The sequence below is a fragment of the Phasianus colchicus genome, chromosome 9, assembly GCF_987193195.1.
Source record: "Phasianus colchicus chromosome 9, bPhaCol1.hap1.1, whole genome shotgun sequence".
Classification (NCBI taxonomy): domain Eukaryota; kingdom Metazoa; phylum Chordata; class Aves; order Galliformes; family Phasianidae; genus Phasianus; species Phasianus colchicus.
The window spans coordinates 27,879,775-27,899,324 of record NC_143444.1 but is presented as its reverse complement, the minus strand read 5'-3'; the positions used below and the strand labels follow the sequence as shown (position 1 = coordinate 27,899,324).

Below are 19,550 nucleotides of genomic sequence, written 5' to 3'. Positions count from 1 at the left end.
TTAAAAAAAACCTGTCTCCCCCTCCCTCACCCTCTCCAGATTCCTGTACCTGGCACCACTACGCATTTGGGTGATTCCACTGCAATCTGAACAGGCATTCATTTCTGTTCCTTCAAAGCACAGTTTCACATTGCAGTCTTTGAGCTCACCTGCTCCCTCCTTGCTGCACAGGGCCTTACAAAAACAAGAGCAGAGCATGGGAAACATTATAAACACTTTTAATGGATCTTCATAAAAAAAAAAAAAAAACAGTTTCAAAGCATTCTTTACGCTGAGGGTGTAAATATCCCCTTATATATATAATAAATGATGCTGTTATACTATAAACCCTGCCCTCAATCACCCTTAGATGAAGAGTAACTATTTAGCTCCTTTAGAGAGGTTAAAACAACCTCACGTAGGGCATGGGAAACTTCTTTTCCATGCATAATTCCAGCCAGCAGGCAAATTGGTAAGCAAAAGCAGATAACATCGGCTTAAATACAAGAAGGAAAAGAGCTAGCGGACAGCCTAGGCACAAGTGCAGTGAATACAATCTGGCCATGAATGAAGTTAGGCTGAAAAACCAGGAGAACATTTCCAAACATCAGAGCAGCAACATTGCAGGGCAGTCTTCTGATATGAGCAATGAGACAAAAAAATGAACCAGGTTCAAAGCAGCGTCTCCGGGTTTCCTGAAGGAGACTACGAGGTGTGACTGAGCTTTGAACCGTGATGCAGCAATCCTTCCCAGTCCAGCACTCCTGAGTCTCTCCTGTGGCAGCCAAAGGCACAGATCCTGCTGTCAAAGAGGAAGAGGCACTATCTGACATGTCAGCACGCCATGTCACGACGTGACAACATTCTCAGCCCTGGTGGCACCCTTATGAAATACCCTCATACCACATTCCTGTGGCGCAGGGCCAGCCGGCATCTCCTTGGTGGACTCTCTGAACTCAGTGGTGCTGTGACTGGGTCTCCGTGCCCCCAGAGCAGCAACCTGAGGCTGATGGAGCAGGGCACGGGCCGCCTGCTGGCACTGTGTGAGCACGTTCCTGGAGCTGCCTGCAGGACACCGCTGTCACCGTTCTCCTCTCTAACACTGCACCTCTTGAGGGACTCTAGCTGCAGAAATGCCTCATCTTCCTCAAGGACGTGCTGTACATCCCTGCCTGCTGTCACGCTGTGGAGAGTAGGAGGAATTTTCCATCAGGGTTTTAGAGAACAGGCTCTAGAAAGAGGCTGCCTCTTTCTCTTTTCTACGAAGTGGATGGCACAGATTGGAGTTTCTGTGGGGCACCAAAACCACCACCACAGGGCTGCACAAGAGGCATGTGACAGGGTTCTGCCCCCCATCCTAAAGGCACCAGCATAATCCCCTTTGCCTGAGCGACCCTGGGCACAAAGCAGCTTCTCCACACATTGGCACGGAGCTGCCCTGTGACAAGGCCCATTCCCCTCTGAGCCCTGACTGGGGGGGTCCCTAATACCTCAGGCCCTGTTCCCACCCCCACACCCACTCTGATCCCAATACCTCAGCTCTAGCCCCACACCCTCACCCCAACCAAGGGGTATCCAACACCCCATCCCCAACAGAGGGTTTCCAATACCTCAGAGCCCATCCCAGCACCTCAGCCCCAACAGAGGGTCCCCAATACCCCAGATCCCATCCCAGAACCTCAATCCCGACCAGGGGGACCCCAATACTTCCATCCCCGCCCCCATCCCCATCACTTCAGTCCCCACCACGACGTCTCCCGTACCTCAGTCCCCAGGGGCATGGATCCCCAGCCCTTCAGCCCAGACCGGGGGTCCCCAGCCCCCATCCCCGCACCCGCCCCTCGTCCAGGTGCCGCCCCCGCCCCAACCCCGGCGGCCGCGATGAGGGGAGAGCGGGGCCGGCCTCGCTCAGCCAATCAGCGCTCTCAGCGCCTGGTCCGATCTCCCCGCAGCTCTCTGATTGGCCTCTCCCCTCCCCTCGCCTCAGGGCGGAGATCGGCGGCGACCAATGAGGCGCGGGTTAGAGAGAAGGGAGGCGGGGCCGGGCGGCGAGCGCGCGAGCGGCGGGCGCGGTGCAGCGGGGGTCCGGCGGCGCGGTGCGGTGCGGTGCGGTGCGGTGCGGTGCGGTGCGGTGCGGTGCGGTGCGGTGCGGTGCGGTGCGGTGCGGTCGCCATGTCGGCTGTGTGGTCGCTGGGAGCGGGGCTGCTCCTGCTGTTGTTGTGGGTGCGGCACCGCGGGCTGGAGGCCGTGCTGGTTCACCACCGTTGGATCTTCGTCTGTTTTTTCCTGATGCCTCTCTCCATCCTTTTCGACGTGTACTACCAGCTCCGCGCATGGGTCGTGCGGCGGATGCACAGCGCTCCGAGGCTGCACGGACAGCGCGTCCGGCACATCCAGGAGCAGGTGAGACCTGGGGGGGGCTGATGGAGCGGAGCCGGGGGCCGGCACCGAGCGCTGGGCTTCTGCCTGTGGCTCTCCCGTCCGGGAAGGGGAGGCTGGGTTGGGAGGCTGGGCTCCAACGCGGGGCGTCCCGTGGTTGTGCGCTGACGCGGCCCCTCTGGTGGTGTTTCTGAGGTGTAGATTTGGTTGTTTCCTCTTGCAGGTGCGGCAGTGGAAGGATGAAGGGGGTAGGAGATACATGTGCACCGGTCGGCCCGGCTGGCTGACTGTGTCGCTGCGTGTTGGGAAGTATAAGAAGACCCATAAGAACATCATGATCAACCTGATGGATGTCCTGGAAGTAGACAGTGAGAGACAGGTAGCACAGCCTCTCATAACACTGAAATACACAGCTTTTGCTTTACTGTATTTATAGCTGAAGTGGAGCTAGGCTCTGTTGAGAACAAAGGATTTTTGTAGCAGTAAACCCACCAAATTTTAGTTTTTACAGTGTGGGCTTGGATCATTGCATCCAAAAAACCAGCATATGGAATCACTTAGCTCTGTGTGCCGAAACCTAAAAGACCAGAAGAATTGATGGCTCTGGGCACTGAGCAACAAGACGTTGAGGCAGAGGAGGAATCACTTAGCAGTTACAACTATTTTTAGTACTGCTTTTGGGAAAGCAGGGCTCTGAATTCTGATAACAGATGGAAGTACGATCCAGTTAGCCGTGTTTTGTCATCGCTCATTCCAAACACTTAATTTGTGACTGAGTTTTCTCTCTTTGTAGGTTGTTCGCGTGGAACCTTTGGTCACCATGGGCCAGCTGACTGCACATCTGAATCCTATGGGCTGGACTATTCCTGTGGTGCCAGAGCTTGATGACCTTACTGTAGGTAAGGGTTGTTGTGATGAGAAGAAATGGACTCAATTTCCTGCATTTCGTTTACTTTCTGTGCAGTGACACATTGCTTTGTGTGAACCTTTCCTGAAATACTCCGTTGAACTTTATTCTGGTAAATCACCTCCATTCTGAAGTATGTTTCATTGGAGCTTTTATGTGCTCTCTTAATCAGGTGGTCTGATCATGGGAACGGGCATTGAGTCTTCATCCCATATCTATGGCCTTTTCCAGCACACCTGCGTGGCCTACGAACTGGTCCTTGCTGATGGAAGCCTCGTGAGATGCTCACCAGTAAGACAAAATGTTGTTTTGCTATCATTTGTTATGTCATTGGCAGTTGTCAGTGTGGATAGATGATTTCATATGACGTGCTTTTTGCAGACTGAAAACTCAGACCTATTTTACGCAGTGCCTTGGTCTTGTGGTACTCTGGGTTTCCTGGTTGCAGCAGAAATAAAAATGATTCCTGCTAAGAAATACATCAGATTACACTATGAGCCTGTACGAGGACTGAGGAATATTTGTGAGAAGTTTACTGAGGAATCTAAGAAAAAGGAGAACAGTTTTGTGGAAGGACTTGTGTATTCTTTGGAGGAAGCTGTCATCATGACAGGAGTCTTGACTGATGAAGCTGAGCCAAGCAAGGTAACTAAAGTTATTCCCAATGAAAACAATCCCCCAAAGTTTAACTGACACTTTACTGCCATATGACAATATAGAACTAGGACCGTAAGAATAGGACACACCCTTAATGTGAGATGAAAAGTTAGATCTGTCTGTCAGAAAGTTTTAAATCACAGCTCTTTGTAATTACAACAGAGCCTGTACTCTTCAATTAGGGAGAAGTGACCCATTCATTTCCATTAGTATAGCAAATAATTTAATCTACTGTGTTTGCATTTCAGTACCTAAGGAGGAAGTATCCTTTTTCATATACAGAACAGTGCTGTTTCAAATTGCAGTTGTTCAGAGTAACTCTCCTGCATGCCCTTAAAGGCAGCCAGTACTGGTAAGACAGATCAGAGATGTGCACAGGAGGGATATGCTGTTTGTTCACCATGTTGCTCAACTTGAATATTTCTCTTCTGACTTTATGAAGCTTTGCATTAATGAGGGGTTGAGAGGAACTTAAGGAATCCAGTCCTGCCACGTTCATGGCTTTTTAAGCTGCTCGTAACTGGAAAGCCTTATTCAGACAAAATCTTAATGAGAGGAAAGATAAGTGGAAGCCATGCATGTGGCAGGAAGGAGAAATGAAGGCTCTCTAGGTTTCTTGAGACATTGGAACTGTCACAGAGGGTATAACATTGCTTCTCCATTGTAAAGGGACTTAGGGGACGTGCTTAGTGTTGTCTAGTTGTTATTGTTACCTATGCTGGAATTTGCTAATGAATCTCTGTCTTATAGATAAACAGAATTGGCAACTACTACAAGCCGTGGTTCTTCAAGCACGTGGAGAAGTATTTGAAAGCCAATAAGACTGGAATTGAATACATCCCTTCAAGACATTATTACCACAGACATACACGTAGTATTTTCTGGGAACTCCAGGTAAGAACAAACTTGAAATAACATTTATGGAAAGGCACTCTGCTCTTTCCCAGTATAGGTACATTGTAGCTTCTTTCCCTTGACAACACTTAAGGCATTGTATCATAACTTCCTAATTTATGGCTGAATGCTTTTCTGAATGTAGAACTTAAGCATGTATTTAAGCATTAAGCCTTTATGCCTACTGAGTGATTTCCAAGACAGTGATAAAAACATGAAGGTGGAATTGTGGCTGAGGATGTGCCTTTCCTAAACTTGCCTGATTATAAGGCAAGTTTAGTTATAAGAAATAATGTCATTATAAGGTAATGACATTAATTGGAATTATATAAACAAGTTCTCATGATGTGCAGTTATGCAGAAGTATGAAATATTGTGAGTTACATGAGTCTGAAAATCCTCTGTTGTAACAAGGAGATGCTTAGAGAAGGGCTCAGTAGCAAAATTCAGTCCAGACTTCTCTTAGCTCATATTTGCATTATAAGAGCGTAGCAAAAGTATCAGCAGTTACATTTATTGAAAACCTCATTTTAATATTTCTCTGAGAAGTCTCAAGTATTGTCTTCTGATTCAGTTACACACTCATAAGTCAATTTTTTCTTGTCTTTCCTCTTCAAAGGATATCATTCCTTTTGGCAATAACCCTGTCTTCCGCTACCTCTTTGGCTGGATGGTTCCACCCAAAATCTCTTTGTTAAAACTCACCCAAGGAGAAGCTATTCGAAAGCTGTATGAGCAACACCATGTTGTGCAAGACATGCTGGTCCCAATGAAAAGCCTTGAAAAATCCATCCAAACCTTCCACGTTGACCTTAATGTAAGAACATCTGCAGTGAATCATGGAATGCCTGTTGCAATAATTGCAGCCATTTGCTTTAAGACATAATATTCAGCTTGTGTAGAAGGTCATTAAACATACATTTGGGTGTTAAAGTAGTTAATGGGGAGATGTTTTTCCTGGAGAACACTGCAAGTGTTCTGACTAAACATCTCAATCTATTTGTTACGGTGATTAGAAAGAGGCTCTAAGAACTGCAGCAAGAGAATTGGAAAGGGAAAGCTGTGTAAGATTTAATCCCACCTTGGGAAGAAGTCCTCTTAACTCTTTGTCACCTTTATTAAGAGATTGCTTAAAGATTGTTCTGTTAAAAATCGTTGACCAAGTGTTTTCTTGTCTCTGCAGGTGTACCCTCTTTGGTTATGTCCTTTCATATTGCCCAATAATCCTGGTATGGTCCACCCCAAAGGGGATGAAACAGAACTCTACGTGGATATTGGAGCTTATGGAGAGCCCAAAACAAAACAATTTGAAGCCAGGGCTTCCATGAGGCAAATGGAAAAGTTTGTGAGGAGCGTGCATGGGTAAGGTTCCCACTCCTTGGATCGATGGCAGTACCATATAACTTACATCTGTGTAGTTTCATCACTCTTATGTTGCACTGCAGCAATTTAATACTACAAGAACTTAAAAACCATAATTGTAAGTTAGTTTAATTATTAATTTTGATGTTGCAGTTTTATAATATGGTTGCACTATTATGATTTGATTGCAAAACCAACCAAATATGTGGGCTCACCCATGGAAATTCGTGCGATGTGTTTGGGAGCTGGGTAGCATCCAAACAGGTTGCCTCGCATCCTTTCAGCTCCGTGCTGCTCTGGGAGTAGAATCTGCTGTAACAGACCTGGTCCATGCAGTCAGAAGGACCTCAGCAGCTCCGTGCTGGTGGGATGTAAACCAGCTGCTGTCCCAAGGCAGCGTTAGTATAGCGCAGTGACCGCTCTCATCAAGGCTGCTCGCTCAGTCCTTCCAGAGGTAACCACTGACCTCGCATATTGAGGCTGGCTTGTTTGAAGGCTGCTCCAGAGCAGGGGCAGAGCAAGTGCTGTTTGGCTGCAGCAGGCCACAGGCCCTTCAGCAATCCCACAGGCTGTTAAAGTTTGGACAGCTTCCCTGCCTGCCCTTGGGGCTGCTGGGCTCTCTGCCATTGCGGCGGCACACACTGCCCTGTCCTTGGGCTCGTGTGTCCTCCCAGCAGGAGGCCAGCCCCAACTGCTCACTGCATGGCACTGGAAGCCCTTCCCACAGCTGGAGCTTTTGCAGCCTCCTTTTTGCTGCTCTGATGCTGGTTACACAAGACCACAGTGGGTGTGAGATAGATTCCCACCATCTGTCACTGACTCCTGACAGCCTAATTTGTAGTAGTAGCATCAGTAGGCAGGCAGTTACAGACTTGTTTCTCCCCAGCAAAAACCACCTATGCAGTGTTTTTGTGCCATCAGTATAATTTAGCTGCATTTCTATTTTGACCCATTTCTCAATCTAGCAGTGATTACATCCCATGTGGCTGAGTAACAATGGTGAGTACGCTTCGAGGTATTATGGAGATTATAAAAGTCTTCTAGTTATGATGTGATCTGCCAGAGAACAAAGCAACCAAAAGTTAATGTTAAGCTTTTAAAATTAATTTGAAACTAAGCTTTTAATTTCAATCTTTTAGCCAACAAAGTGCTGTCTCTTCTGTACCCATCACTGGAAAAAAATGAGCACTGTATAAATGCTTTATCTCAGAGTTTCACAATCACAACAGGGCTTTTTGTAACTGTATTTTACTGCTCTTCTCTGATGCTTGCTGCATTTTGGGGAGAACAGAGTGGAAGTAAGGAAGAGTAACAACGATTTAGAACCTGTTCATTGCAGGGGAGTTGGATTAGATGGCCCTCAGAGGTCCCTCCCAACTCTAAGGATTCTGTGATTCTATGAAATAATGATTCCATTTATTTTTGTGAATGGAATTCTGTTACACTGTGCTTCACTTACACGTTTATATTCTTGACCTGATCTGATTGTGTTGGCTCACACCTTCCCAGTTTTATTCTCAATGTGGAATCCAAAGAAAACTTAAAAAGTAAAAGAACACGTTGCTGTATCTGTCTGTTGGCTGAGTGTCCCAGCATCATCCATATGAGCGTTTTGATGGTTTTCTTTCTGTTGAATATTTGCTCTCCAGAACTTGCCCTGTCCATTTTCCTCTTAATTCTTCTTCATACCCTGCGGGACAATAATTACAGTATCTCTCACTTCCTTTTATTTTAAATTTCAGTTTCCAGATGCTGTATGCAGATTGCTACATGACCCGCGAGGAGTTCTGGGATATGTTTGATGGTTCATTATACCACAGTCTGAGGGAGCAAATGAATTGCAAGGATGCCTTTCCAGAAGTGTACGACAAAATCTGCAAGGCTGCCAGGCACTGAGCTTGAACAGCCTAATTAAGCAATCAGGGAAAGATGAATTTACTATAACTAGTCCGTATATCCTTTTTAAAGAAAAGCTTTATTGCTCTCCAAATAAGCTCATTCTTGTTGATATTTAAATGATATGAACTCATGCTTTATAAACTCATGTTTAGTATTTCCTAGTATGCTTTAAGAACAGTTTTCCAAAACTCAAAGTGATTGTTTTTAAGAGATCTGAAGTGCTGATTACCTTGTGTATCTTGGACCTGTCTTGGACACAGGTGAACTCACCTAGCTCCGAGCATAAGAAAAGTAACTGGAAAAGTGGACACTGAAGTGATGCCAGCTAGAAACTAGAGCTATATTTAAAATTACCTCTGAAAATGGTAAGGAGGTGACAGAAAGAGGTGCCAAAGCTGAATGAATTGTCACATTAATCGTTTGCCTCCAGTCAGTAAGCTGTAGGGCAGCACAGCAATGGTACCACGTCCTTCTGGCCGTGCAGAGCTGTGTGGTACATCAACACACAACCACACTCCCCAGCAGTTGGTCTCATTTCAAAACTGAGCAGTGAGGTGTGAAGCAAATGCTTTTTACTTGTGCCTATCAGATTTGTACTGGCTTTGATTATAAAATGTTATGTGGGTATAGATTTTAGTTACTTCATTGGTTAACAGTATTCTGTTGGGTTGTGCCCCCTGATAGCAACGCTCTGGCTTTGTACAACTACTGGAAAAATTGCTGCTATTTCATATAGGCAATTATTAATTTGGGGCTTTGCTTGTTGTGAGTCTGTTTATTTGGACTTTTGGGGTTTTGTCTTTTGTTTTTGATTTTTTTGCTTAATTTTAGTGCCTTATAAACACTCAGTTGGAAAAGAACATGGGTCAGTGAGACCCTTCTGTCCTGGCCAGCAGGAAAAGGAAGAGTGCCCTTATAAGTTAAGGCTTTATTTTTAAAAGGTTTGCCAGAGCAAGTGGCTATGGATAAGAAGAGCTCTTGTTTGGGGTGTTTGGTATGCTCAGGCTTCAGTTCTCGCTCGAGAGGCATTTTTGATTTTCAGTTTACCTGGATTAGATTGATAGGCTTTGTAAAAAGGACTGTTTCAGTCACCTGGAGAGGAGATCAATAATAAATACTGTTCAGTTCCCCCTTCTGGTGCACAGCACAGTTGCACACTTCATCCAGTCAAGTGTAGAAGTGTGGGAATGTTTTGACTCTGTAGCCAGAGCCGTGGTTCCAATCCAAGCCCATGTCTCATCCAAGCAGTGTGGCAGATTGTTACTCTGAACATTACTGAGCTTGAGGGTGAGAGTCATTTCATGAGGGATTGCTTGTGGGGTAACACAGAAAACACTTTAAATGGTTTGCAGTGAGAAGCTTTGTGATTTTTTTTTATGAATGCTAAACCAATGATGTTATTTATTGATAGATGGATGCTTACGGTCCAGATGAAACCAATGATAAAGCAGTGACAAGAATAAGCTTGGCCTGTTCCTCAGTGATGCACGCTGGGCAAATGGTGTGCAAGTAAAGTACCCCTTACAGTCCTGTGCAGGAAACTGGTGGCAGGAGCAGCCTGCCAAGGGGAGACACAGCCACTGCAGGATGCGTGCAGTGCTGCCCAACCCGTGGGCTGCCCAAACAAGAGCAGGGCGAGAGGGAGGGCTGTGTTGGTGATCCATTCCAGGCCTCATGGCAAACAGGAAAGCAAGCATTGATTCTCAGAGTGGGAATCTGTCTTCCCACCCCTGCGAGGGAAGCAGCACACGAGCAGTTTCCTTGTTCCTGTGGCAAAGCTATGATTTAGCCCTGTGCTTGCAAGGTGATCTGCGCAGAGCAAGGATTGGTTTACTCCACTTTTAAGTGGCACTGCTAAAAAAGCTAGAGGAATATGCAAATACTTTTACTCAAGCTGTGTTTCTCTCACATATTGATGATCTTTAGGTATGCACTGTATTTGATTTTTCACTCGTTAATTTATGAGCAAACTTGGTATGATGTGGTCTGGTACTGTCACTGTCTACCAGTCACACATGTGCACAAGCAGAATTGCTGTTGGTCTTATTTTTTGGCTGTATGGGCTGTTTAAAATAAAAATATAGCCGGTGTACTGCTCCAAGTGGCATCTTTTAACAAATGATACCTTATTTTTAATGGCGTTGTTTAGCCTTTCTTGTTGTACTGTTACAAGTGGTCAGCAATTAGTGAGAAAAGCTGCTGCCTTGATCAAAGGCCAGAGGCGTTGCAGTGCTATTAAATGAGGTGTCTAATTCTGCAAACAGCTCTGAAGGAATGCCATTGAAGGCCATGAGTCTACTCTTATCTCTGCCCCACGATATGCCTTATAGCTGAGCCTTAACCCTTCCATTATGCCTCATTAAGAACCTCATAATGCCAGTTATTCTGATTTTTTCCCTTCACTTCACTGTTTCCCTGTGACTTTCTGGCCCGTGAGAGCAAAACTATATTTTGGATTTGTCTATCTACATCAACTGCTGTAGCTCCTATCTCAGTTTTCTTTTCTCTTAAAACTATTCCCTGGTTCGAATGACCAACCACAGAAGAGAGGATGAAGATGCAGTGCCCTCTTCAGCCTGAAGAGTTTCACATCCCCATCTTCAGTTTCTTTGAGAAGTGCCCTTGCAGGAACTCTGTAAGCTTGGAGGGAGGTATTCCAGCCCTCCTGCAGCTTGGTCACAGCTTATACATTTTCTTCCAATGCTCCCTTCAGAGACCTTCCTTTCCTTTGCTTGCCTTTCTATTACAATAATCACTATTTCTTTAAATTACTACAGTTTTACCTGTGTTCAATTATCTCTCCCACCAAAGGGTAATTGCAGATGAATTAGCATACCTAATCAGCCACAACTAACATGTAATTACACCTAAATTTAATTATTCCATTCTGTCTAAACACTGGCGTGAGCCTTTGTAAAGGTTAATGTGAAGTGAACCAGCGTACTCAAGGTATGGTTTTATGGCCATCCTTTGTTACAGCTGATAGAGCTTTCTGCTCATTTCACTTTCTTCATTGCCTCTAGGCCTTAATATGCTACAAAATTTGGAATGATGACACTAAATTCCCCCTAATGCCCTCCAGCTGCTTGTAAGTATTTGAATTGTTAATTCAAGTGAAGCTGTGTGTTACAGCTTGTAATGAAGATCCTCACACATAACTGCTCCAGGATGGCAGGACAGGTACACAGACAGTTCCCAAACCTCTTCCAGCTGCCATGGTGCTGCTCTCTCGGAACCAGCTCTCCTTTCAAGTTGCTGTGATGGACCTTGGGGCATTCACTGCTTGTCATGATAACTGCCACCAAGCACAGAACAGATAGAGAGCTGCACGTTCTTTAAGTAGTACAAGATGATGGGGAAGGAAATGCTTGATACTGAATGAGTGCTGCGTGCCAGCAAACCTTCCTGTGGTCGGTGTATCTGCATCTGACGTCCTCTTCTCCACTGTGTCATTTTCATAAAGGCCAAGGTGAAAATAATGAATTAGTCAACAGACAGGTTAGACTGATGAATGTCTGAAGGGTGCTTTATTACCACAGAACAAGGCTTGCTTCCTATCTCTTGCACGTCAGCACACTGCAAGTATTCACATTACACCATCTCGTCAACCGTCTGTGGTTTATTCGCCAATTCAGGCTTCCCAGCACCATCTTACATTTGGAAAACAGCAGTGCTTTCTTCACAGGTATCTGGACAACGTGGAGCAGAAATCAAATGACTCCATTTGTTTTTCGCAGCAGGCTTTAGCCGCTCGCTGTGAAAAGAGGATGTGATTCAGTGAGCTCTAATTATTGGCTGGATTAATCTCATTAGTCTTAACGAGCACGGAGGTGAACAGAGCTCTTAAAAGCCTGGCTATTCCCTTGAAAGTAAAGCTGTAGCTTGAAAAGTGATTTTGGAGCTAGTGCTATTTGATCATAGAGCAATTCGGTGCATTTGAACATCCTGCTCACTGTTCAGGTTTTTTTCTATTCCTACAGGAACTACAAAATTAACAAAGCCAGCGATATTGAAAGCTAGATTTCATTATGCCTTCTCCTTCATCATAGGATAGCTAACTCGTAGCTGCCACGTTGTATTCAGCTGAAATGGATTTCTAACAACTCTCTGGAGATCAAGACAGCTTTTGCAGAGCTGTCAGCCCATAGTACCACCACAGCAGTTTGCTAATCTTGGCCACGAGCAAAGGTGAAAGCGGAGGACTGCCCTGAGGTCTCTCATTAGTACAGTTCCCAACTACTTCACAGGGTTTTCCCCCTAGCGATTTCAAAGCCCTTTGCAATGGAACTGAGCCTTGTTATCTTCCTTCTCCAAACGGGTAAACCAAGGCACGGTCTGAGAACACGATTTTTGTTTGAGGCCATTGATCAAATCAGTGCCAGCACAGGGAATGAGCTGAGAGAGCCCCATCCACTGTCAGGTTCTTCCCCAGGCTGCCTCCTCTAACTCAGACAGACGCTGTTTGTCTGTACCTCCTCTTCATACAGACTGCATTTCACAAGGTAGAAAAACAGCCACCTTAATACCTTTAAAGTGGGCAGCCAGCAGCATTTTAACCCTCCTGCTGCCCTTACACAGAGGGAAGCTCTAAGGGCTGCTCTCTTCTTCACAGACTGTTAACTTACCATTCACAGAGGGGCACTGCTCTGCGGCCAGCAAGTGTTGCTCAGTCCCATTCCAGCACTTGCAACTCCACAATCATCCCTTCTGCTATTTAGCCTCTCACATCAGTTGTAAACTATCAGTAACATCCTCAGCCTCACCAGTTGCTCAAGATAAAGGGTTTTCCTGCAAGCTGGTGTGAAAGTGCTTCTAGCCCCTGTTATATGCCACTTACAGCAGGTAGGCATCCTGCTTCAAGTTGCTCAGGTACCGCTGCGTGTCACTCTGGTACAGGGACTGGTATCTGATCTTCCGAGGGTATTTTTCACACCTGGTGACATTATAGCGGCCCACACCCACAGGATTCTGCAAAGACAAGGTCACGGGTTGTTTCCCATCGTTGCAGAGGCAGCGTGGCTGATGACAGTGGGGCAAAATTGGGTTGTAGCTTCATGTTTCCAATAGCAAAAAAAAAAAAAAAAAAAACGTGGAATATCTTAACCAAAGGTCTGCATTGCAGGGGAGGGAGAAAGAGACATGCTATGTGGTGTTAGCCCAGTCAGTCCTCTCCACAAGCAGCTCCTCTCATCTCACAGTACTGACAAGAGGGGTCTGATCAGCTCTGCTGGCTCAAATGTGCTCCCTAGTTGCCTACTGCTAGTTTCAAGGGCTGCTTTATCGCAACCTTGCCAGGGATGTAATCTGCTGCTCATTCCTAGCCAAGATGGACTATTTGAGACTACAGCTTTCTCCACCTGCTTTGAGCCCTTCAGTCTTTGTTCTGGTTCTCTGTGGGGAAGCTGCAAAGCTGAATACAACTCTAGGAAGGAGTACTAAGGGAAGGGCTCATACCTGCACTGGCTCTTCAGTGTGCTGCTGATGCTGCTAGAGAAAAAAAAAAAACAACTGGCCTTTAAGTAGCAGAATATGACTTTGTGGGAGGATACAAGGAGCTCCTAGCATCGGCAGGTAATCTAGTTGCCCTCATCCATGAAATGCATCCTCTTGCCTACAGCTGATGCAGGGCAAAACTTCCAGGAAGCGTTGTCAGAGCATGCACTGAGAAGGGCAGAGGTGATGTGGCTGCTGCTGAGCTCCTGTCCCTCTGCTCAGCATCAGCCCAGCTCACGCTGCCTGTCTCAGGGCCTGCTCTGCACTGGGTGCCCACAGCTGCAGGAAGGGGTTTGTCCTCTCGCTGGGTGCCAGCAACTGATCAGAAACAGTGACAGGGCAAGCTTAGAGCCTGACGGCTCCTGCATCCCTCTCTGGCTGCCCTGTACTCACTCACCTCATTCCCCATGAAGAGGCGTTCAGACTTTCTGTCAAACCTCTTGGCAGATGACCAGAACGGGGGCTGGTTGAAGTCTGCTGGTCTCTCAACGGGCTTTGGATCATACGAGCCTGGCCCCACCACGTACTGTACAGAAGAAAACTTCTTACCCTTCCATCTGCTCTCAGGAAGAGCAGCCCCACAGCACTGCCCGGCACCCAGCACCACCACGTGAGCCCAGCAGCTTGGGCAGGATGGAAATGGAACACCCCACTGCCACTGACCGCGTCCCTCGGGCACTGGCTGAGTGTGGCCCAGAAGATCCTCTCTGAGGGGCAGCCCGGGTTCCGTGGCAGTGTGCTGAAGCAGCCTTTCTTCTTGTTCTCCTTTGACATCAGCTCATCCAGGAACCCCTTGGCAGTGCCAGCGTGCAGCTCGGTGCCTTCCCCCTGCTGGGCCACAGGAGCAGTGTGAGGCTCAGCTGCTGGAAGTCACTCCAGCCACCCCAAACACCCCTCGCTGTGAGAGCTGAGCCTTTCACTGCTCACAGGCATGCTCTCCTGCTGCAACGATTTGTCTTACCAGGCTGCTCAGATCCAAGAAAGCCAAAAAGCAAAACTCAAGATGGGTGACATAACGCAGCTGTCCATCTTACACGTTTGTGGTGGTGATGCCACAGCTTACTGAGAGCCCCACGTCCAGCTTACACACCTCCCCGTTGCGCCGCCGGCCGCCTGCAGGCTTCAGCTTGTCCCTTGAGAAGACCTGGCAGGGGATGCGCCCGCCTGTCTGTCGCAGCTGCTTCTCGGTGCTGCTCCATGGGGAGTAGGTGCCAGGTCCCAAACCACTGCCCTGCAGGCATACAGGGAAAGTGGCAGGGACACCTCCAGCAGAGAAACACAGCCACCCCAAAACCACAATCCCAGGGCGAAGAGCAGGACGTGCCACGGCTGTCTGGAAGACGCCTTTCTCTGTCCTGCTGTCCATCAGCCCTCGTGTGCTGGCAGAGCGCCTGTCCCTCTCCTCCAGCAGAGCGTAGGGGTTCCCCTGGGGGCCGTAGGTGCCAGGCCCAGGGAAGCAGTCCTGCAGGAGAGATGGGACAGCATGGGCAGCCCCCAGTCAGCTCTGCTGACAGGGGAAATGGTCACAGGGATGCCAGCAGCTCCCAAGTCAGGCTGCAACGTACGTGCTGGCTTTCCCTGAACCTCTGCTCCCTGGTGTCACAGATGCCCCTCAGGCTCGAGGGGTGTGTCTCCTGCAGAAAATCCCTGATGTTGTACGTTCCTGGGCCCAGCCTCTCTTGCTGCAGAAGGAAAAAGATGGTTTAAGGATGGGCTGGGAATTGAAGGCAACACTGCCAATGCTTCTTGGATGCCAGGACAAGGAGGGTGGATCAAATCTGTCTCTTACCTGCTGTTTGCGTTTCTTCAGCATCACCTTGAACTGGAAATGGGGCAGTTGAATTGCCCGGAAGCCTGCCTTTGCTCTGGCCCAGCCAGAGGCCGGTGCTGTCCCCTGCAAGGCAGAGCCAAAGCACAACTGTACATACAGTGCTGCTTCGCATGCTGGCTCTGTCACCCATCCCAGATTAAGGCACTACTAAAAGGTTTTGTTGTTGGGTGAGAAGCGGCTCCCCAGAGCACGAGCACATATCCCACACAGACACTTTAGGATGATCCCCAGTGGGTGCCTCTGACTGCTGTGCAAAGTAGGCATGATAATTCAGGAGCTACACCAGGAATTCCTGCTCTCCCCACTGTGAGCCCAGTTGGTGGCCTCACCTGGCTGCCCATGTCCCACATTGGTGACTCTGGTCACCAGGGCTGCTGTGACATTCTTCACCATGGCAGCCTTCACCATGGCAGCCCTCACCATTGTCACCTGCCACTCATTCTGAGGTGCTGTAGCTATATACTGGGGGCTCCAGCCTGGCTGCCCTAAGCCATGCAGTCCCCACTGCAGGATTCCTAGAGCTCTCTGGGCCATGCATGCTGGCAAAGCCAAGCAAGTGCAGTTTCACTGAGCACAGCCTACGCTTGGCTCCCACCAGTGATGCAATGTCCCCCTTCTGGCACCCACATTCCCATGTGAAGCATGACCCGGTTCTGCCCCAGCACTGCAAGGGTGCAAGGGATGGTGTCCCCACACAGCACCTCCAAGGGGTTGTACTGAACACATAGAGATTTGTTAGATACTAAAGTTTATCTCACAAGCCAGGGACATGACCAAAATTAGTGCCTGACCAGCTCCAGCATCACGAGCTGTGACCCAAAAAGCAGTTGAAGCAGCTTAAAAGAAGCAGCAGTTTTTAAAGCTTCACCTTGGGGCTATTCTGCTGTCTGACACACAGAGCTGCAGACACGCAGAGCTGGCGGCTGTTTCCCAGCTGCTCTGTGATGGTAGCAGCCTGTGCCACCTCTTCCCCCTGGAGGAGCAATCCCAAGGAACACAGGAGGTTCTAGGACAAGCCCTGCAATTACTATTTTATTGGACATAAAAACATCACCCTGCAGTTGTAAATTACAGAAGCATCACAGGAAGGAATGGAAGCACTCAGGAAGTGCAGCCAGACAGATGTGCAAGGCAGCACTACGGGCTCGTGGACCCTCCCAGCTGTGTAAGATCATGGCCAGGGTCAGCCAGGATGTAGCCAGTGTGACTGGGCCAGGGCTGAAACCTCATTTTGATCCCTCTCAGCACAGCTGGAAAAGATAAAGAGTGCAGACAGGCTCCCAGGCACCGAGCCTCCAAGCTTAGCTCCTCATCCAGCACTGTCTGTTGGTTTAATGAGAGATATCAGCTTTCCCCGCAGATCTTGTCTCTCGTACAGCCTCAAACCCTCCCACTTAAAACACTGCCCCGCAAATCAATCCAAGATGTTTTGTCTCTTTGATCCGCTCAGCAGGCAGTAAGTCATTGACAGAAACACATTTTGCTTCAGCAGCTCCAGCAGGCGATGGAAACAGCGCAGGACCGTTTTCCTGCCCTGCAGCAGAACCTGCACATCACAGCACGGGGCGTCCTGCAGGACCTGCAGCTCGGCTGCTGTGTATCCCACACTGTGTGTGCACTGCTACCTGATCGCAGCGGGGGGAACCGAGGGAAACCATCACCGAGAGAACAGTGCAGGTGCTCTGGGAGGGAAGCACCATCCTGGAGCCAGAAACCTGCAGCCAGATCCTGGCTCAGAGCTGCAGAGCAGCTTCCCTGGGTCACACTGGGCAGTGCCTGCAGTTCATGCTTTTAGTGGCTTCAGTGCTCCTGACTCAGAAGCATCAACAATCAGCCCTTCAATCCATTTATCTTTCCCATTTCCTCATATAAATCGTAGTGCACATTAGTGCATGTTCCTCATCACAGAAGAATTATGAAGATTTCCCCAAATCTCGTTTTTAAATAAACAGAAACGCTTATTATTACTTCCTTATATTAAAAAAGGAATAACTTAAGCCCCCATAAAACCAGGCTCAGCAAAGTGACATCTCCTCCCCATCTCTTTGGAGATGGACGCATCCTCCAGCTCCAGCTCCGGCCTCCAGGTCCCATGGTTTCGCACAGCGTGAGCTGAGGTTGGACAGAGACCGGATCCTGACAGAAGAGGCCGACAGCAGCCTGAAGGGGCTTCTCCGTGCCCGAGTACAAACGCAGGCACGGTGCAGCTGGGCTTCTCGCTTGACGGCGGCCTCCCACAGACCACCATCGGCCCCCCAGCCCTGCGGCAGGACGCCAACCGTAAAGCCTGCGGCGCGGCCTCCGCACAGCAGGCGGCGCGGATGAGCAGCCGTAGAGCCAGCGGCACGTTCTGCTTCCGGGAAGGAAAACGGTGCGGTGTGTCACGTGACTTGGGCGGTGCGGGTGGTGCGGGCGCTGCCGGCGCGCGCGGCTGAGCCGCGGGGTGCGCGCGTGCACGTGTAGAGCGCGTGTCCGTGCGCGCTCACGCGGTGCCTGTGTTCACGTGGGTGTGCAGTACCTGCAGGCAGGCGCTGCCCAGCCTGGGGCCTGGTGGGAATCGGTGCTGGGGCTGCAGTGCCACCCAGCACGAAGAAGCACGTGGCAGCGGTGCGGCGTTTTTGTAGCCACCAGCACTCTGAGCTGCAGCACCTTGTGTGTAACTCCTTGTTTTGCTGCTTCCTCCCTGCAGGCGTGATGCTGGGCTTGCTGCGGATGGGGCTCCCCGTGCTCAGAGCAGCAGCAGGCCCGCAGCTGCAGGCCCGCAGCTCCCAGCACGACGCCTTGGCTCATGGCCGCCTGTTGCTCTCGCAGCTCTTCCAGCCTCTGAACCTGCAGGTGGGTGGTGTGGCAGGATGCGAAGGCCAGGCAGCGGAGCTGAGCTGCCGCAGCCACCGACTGATGCTGCAGGGTGGCCTCATCCACCCCGCCAGCCCCGGCTGCTACCACCTCCTGCCACCTGCCGTGCGCTCCATGGAGAAGCTGATCCGCCTGATCGACGGCGCCATGCGGAACATCGGCGGGCAGAAGGTGAACATGCCCAGCCTGAGCTCTGCTGAGCTGTGGCGGGCCAGCGGGCGCTGGGAGCAGATGGGGCCAGAGCTGTTCCGCTTGGCTGACCGGCACAGCAAGGAGTACTGCCTGGGCCCCACGCATGAGGAGGCTGTCACAGAACTGGTGGCTGCACACGGCAACCTGTCCTACAGGCAGCTCCCACTGCGCCTCTACCAGGTGACCAGAAAGTTCCGGGATGAGCCCAAGCCCCGCTCTGGCTTGCTGCGTAGCAGGGAGTTCTACATGAAGGACATGTACACGTTTGATGTGTCTGAGGAGGCAGCACGTCACACCTATGAGCTGGTGTGCAGAGCCTACCGCAGCCTCTTCAAGCGCCTGGGCCTGCACTGCGTCCAAGTGCAGGCAGCCACTGGCACCATTGGTGGCACTGCATCCCATGAGTTCCAGCTGCCGGCTGACATCGGCGAGGACAGGTTGGTGCTGTGCCCTGCTGGGCATTTTGCAGCTAACGTGGAGATGGTGGATGGAGAGCAAACAGCGTGCCCTACTTGCGGAGAAAAACTCACCCAGAGCAGAGGGATCGAAGTGGGGCACACATTTTATCTGGGCACCAAGTATTCCTCTGTCCACAATGCTGTCTTCTACACCCCTGAGAACAAGCTCCAGCTAGCAGAAATGGGCTGCTATGGTCTGGGTGTCACTCGCATCCTGGCAGCATCCATTGAGGTGCTGTCTACAGAGGACAGCATCCGCTGGCCGAGCCTCATTGCGCCCTACCAGGTGTGCTTCATCCCCCCCAAGAAAGGCAGCAAGGAGGAGCAGGGAGCCGTGCTGCTGGAGCAGCTCTATGATGACGTGGCTGAAGCCCTGCCTTGCCTGGTGGGCGACATGGTGCTGGATGACAGGACGCAGATGACTATTGGCAAAAGGCTGAAAGATGCCAACAAGCTGGGGTACCCCTACGTGGTGATAGCCGGGAGGAGGGCTTGTGAGGATCCCCCGGTCTTTGAGGTTTGGGATCAGAGCTCTGGCACGGTTTTGTACCTCACCAAGGAAGGTGTCATTGAGTTACTGAGTAAAGTGCAACTCCCTTGAAATCCCCGCCTCCAAATCTTATCATCTTTGCAGCGCGGAGTG

The 19,550-nt window shown here is 49.5% G+C and overlaps 3 protein-coding genes across 4 annotated transcripts; 2 read left to right on the top strand and 1 right to left on the bottom strand.

The window, feature by feature from the left end:
- The first annotated feature begins 2,060 nt into the window (after nt 1-2,060).
- DHCR24 (24-dehydrocholesterol reductase) lies at nt 2,061-10,229 on the top strand. Its single transcript, XM_031603065.2, has 9 exons — nt 2,061-2,382; nt 2,582-2,737; nt 3,152-3,257; nt 3,438-3,556; nt 3,647-3,910; nt 4,673-4,816; nt 5,436-5,633; nt 6,000-6,178; nt 7,921-10,229. The coding sequence occupies exons 1-9, from the start codon at nt 2,152-2,154 to the stop codon at nt 8,072-8,074; spliced, it is 1,551 nt and encodes a 516-aa protein (XP_031458925.1). The 5' UTR covers nt 2,061-2,151; the 3' UTR covers nt 8,075-10,229.
- A 1,356-nt stretch (nt 10,230-11,585) lies between these two features.
- Nucleotides 11,586-15,824, bottom strand: CIMAP2 (ciliary microtubule associated protein 2). The gene is given in 10 exon segments (XM_090146720.1): nt 11,586-11,795; nt 11,798-11,831; nt 12,915-13,045; nt 13,968-14,096; nt 14,234-14,398; nt 14,661-14,801; nt 14,895-15,032; nt 15,136-15,252; nt 15,360-15,464; nt 15,731-15,824. Coding segments are annotated over 10 exon segments (1,020 nt in total). The 5' UTR covers nt 15,752-15,824; the 3' UTR covers nt 11,586-11,756.
- Nucleotides 15,825-15,855: 31 nt separating this feature from the next.
- On the top strand, nt 15,856-19,510 carry PARS2 (prolyl-tRNA synthetase 2, mitochondrial). 2 transcript variants are annotated; one of them, XM_090146719.1, is made up of 2 exons: nt 15,856-16,566; nt 16,894-19,510. In XM_090146719.1, the coding sequence occupies exon 2, from the start codon at nt 18,096-18,098 to the stop codon at nt 19,506-19,508; it is 1,413 nt and encodes a 470-aa protein (XP_090002845.1). In that variant the 5' UTR covers nt 15,856-16,566; nt 16,894-18,095; the 3' UTR covers nt 19,509-19,510. The 2 variants fall into 2 exon arrangements, with proteins under 2 accessions (XP_090002845.1, XP_090002844.1); XM_090146718.1 differs by having other exon boundaries at nt 16,891-19,510.
- Nucleotides 19,511-19,550: the final 40 nt, after the last annotated feature.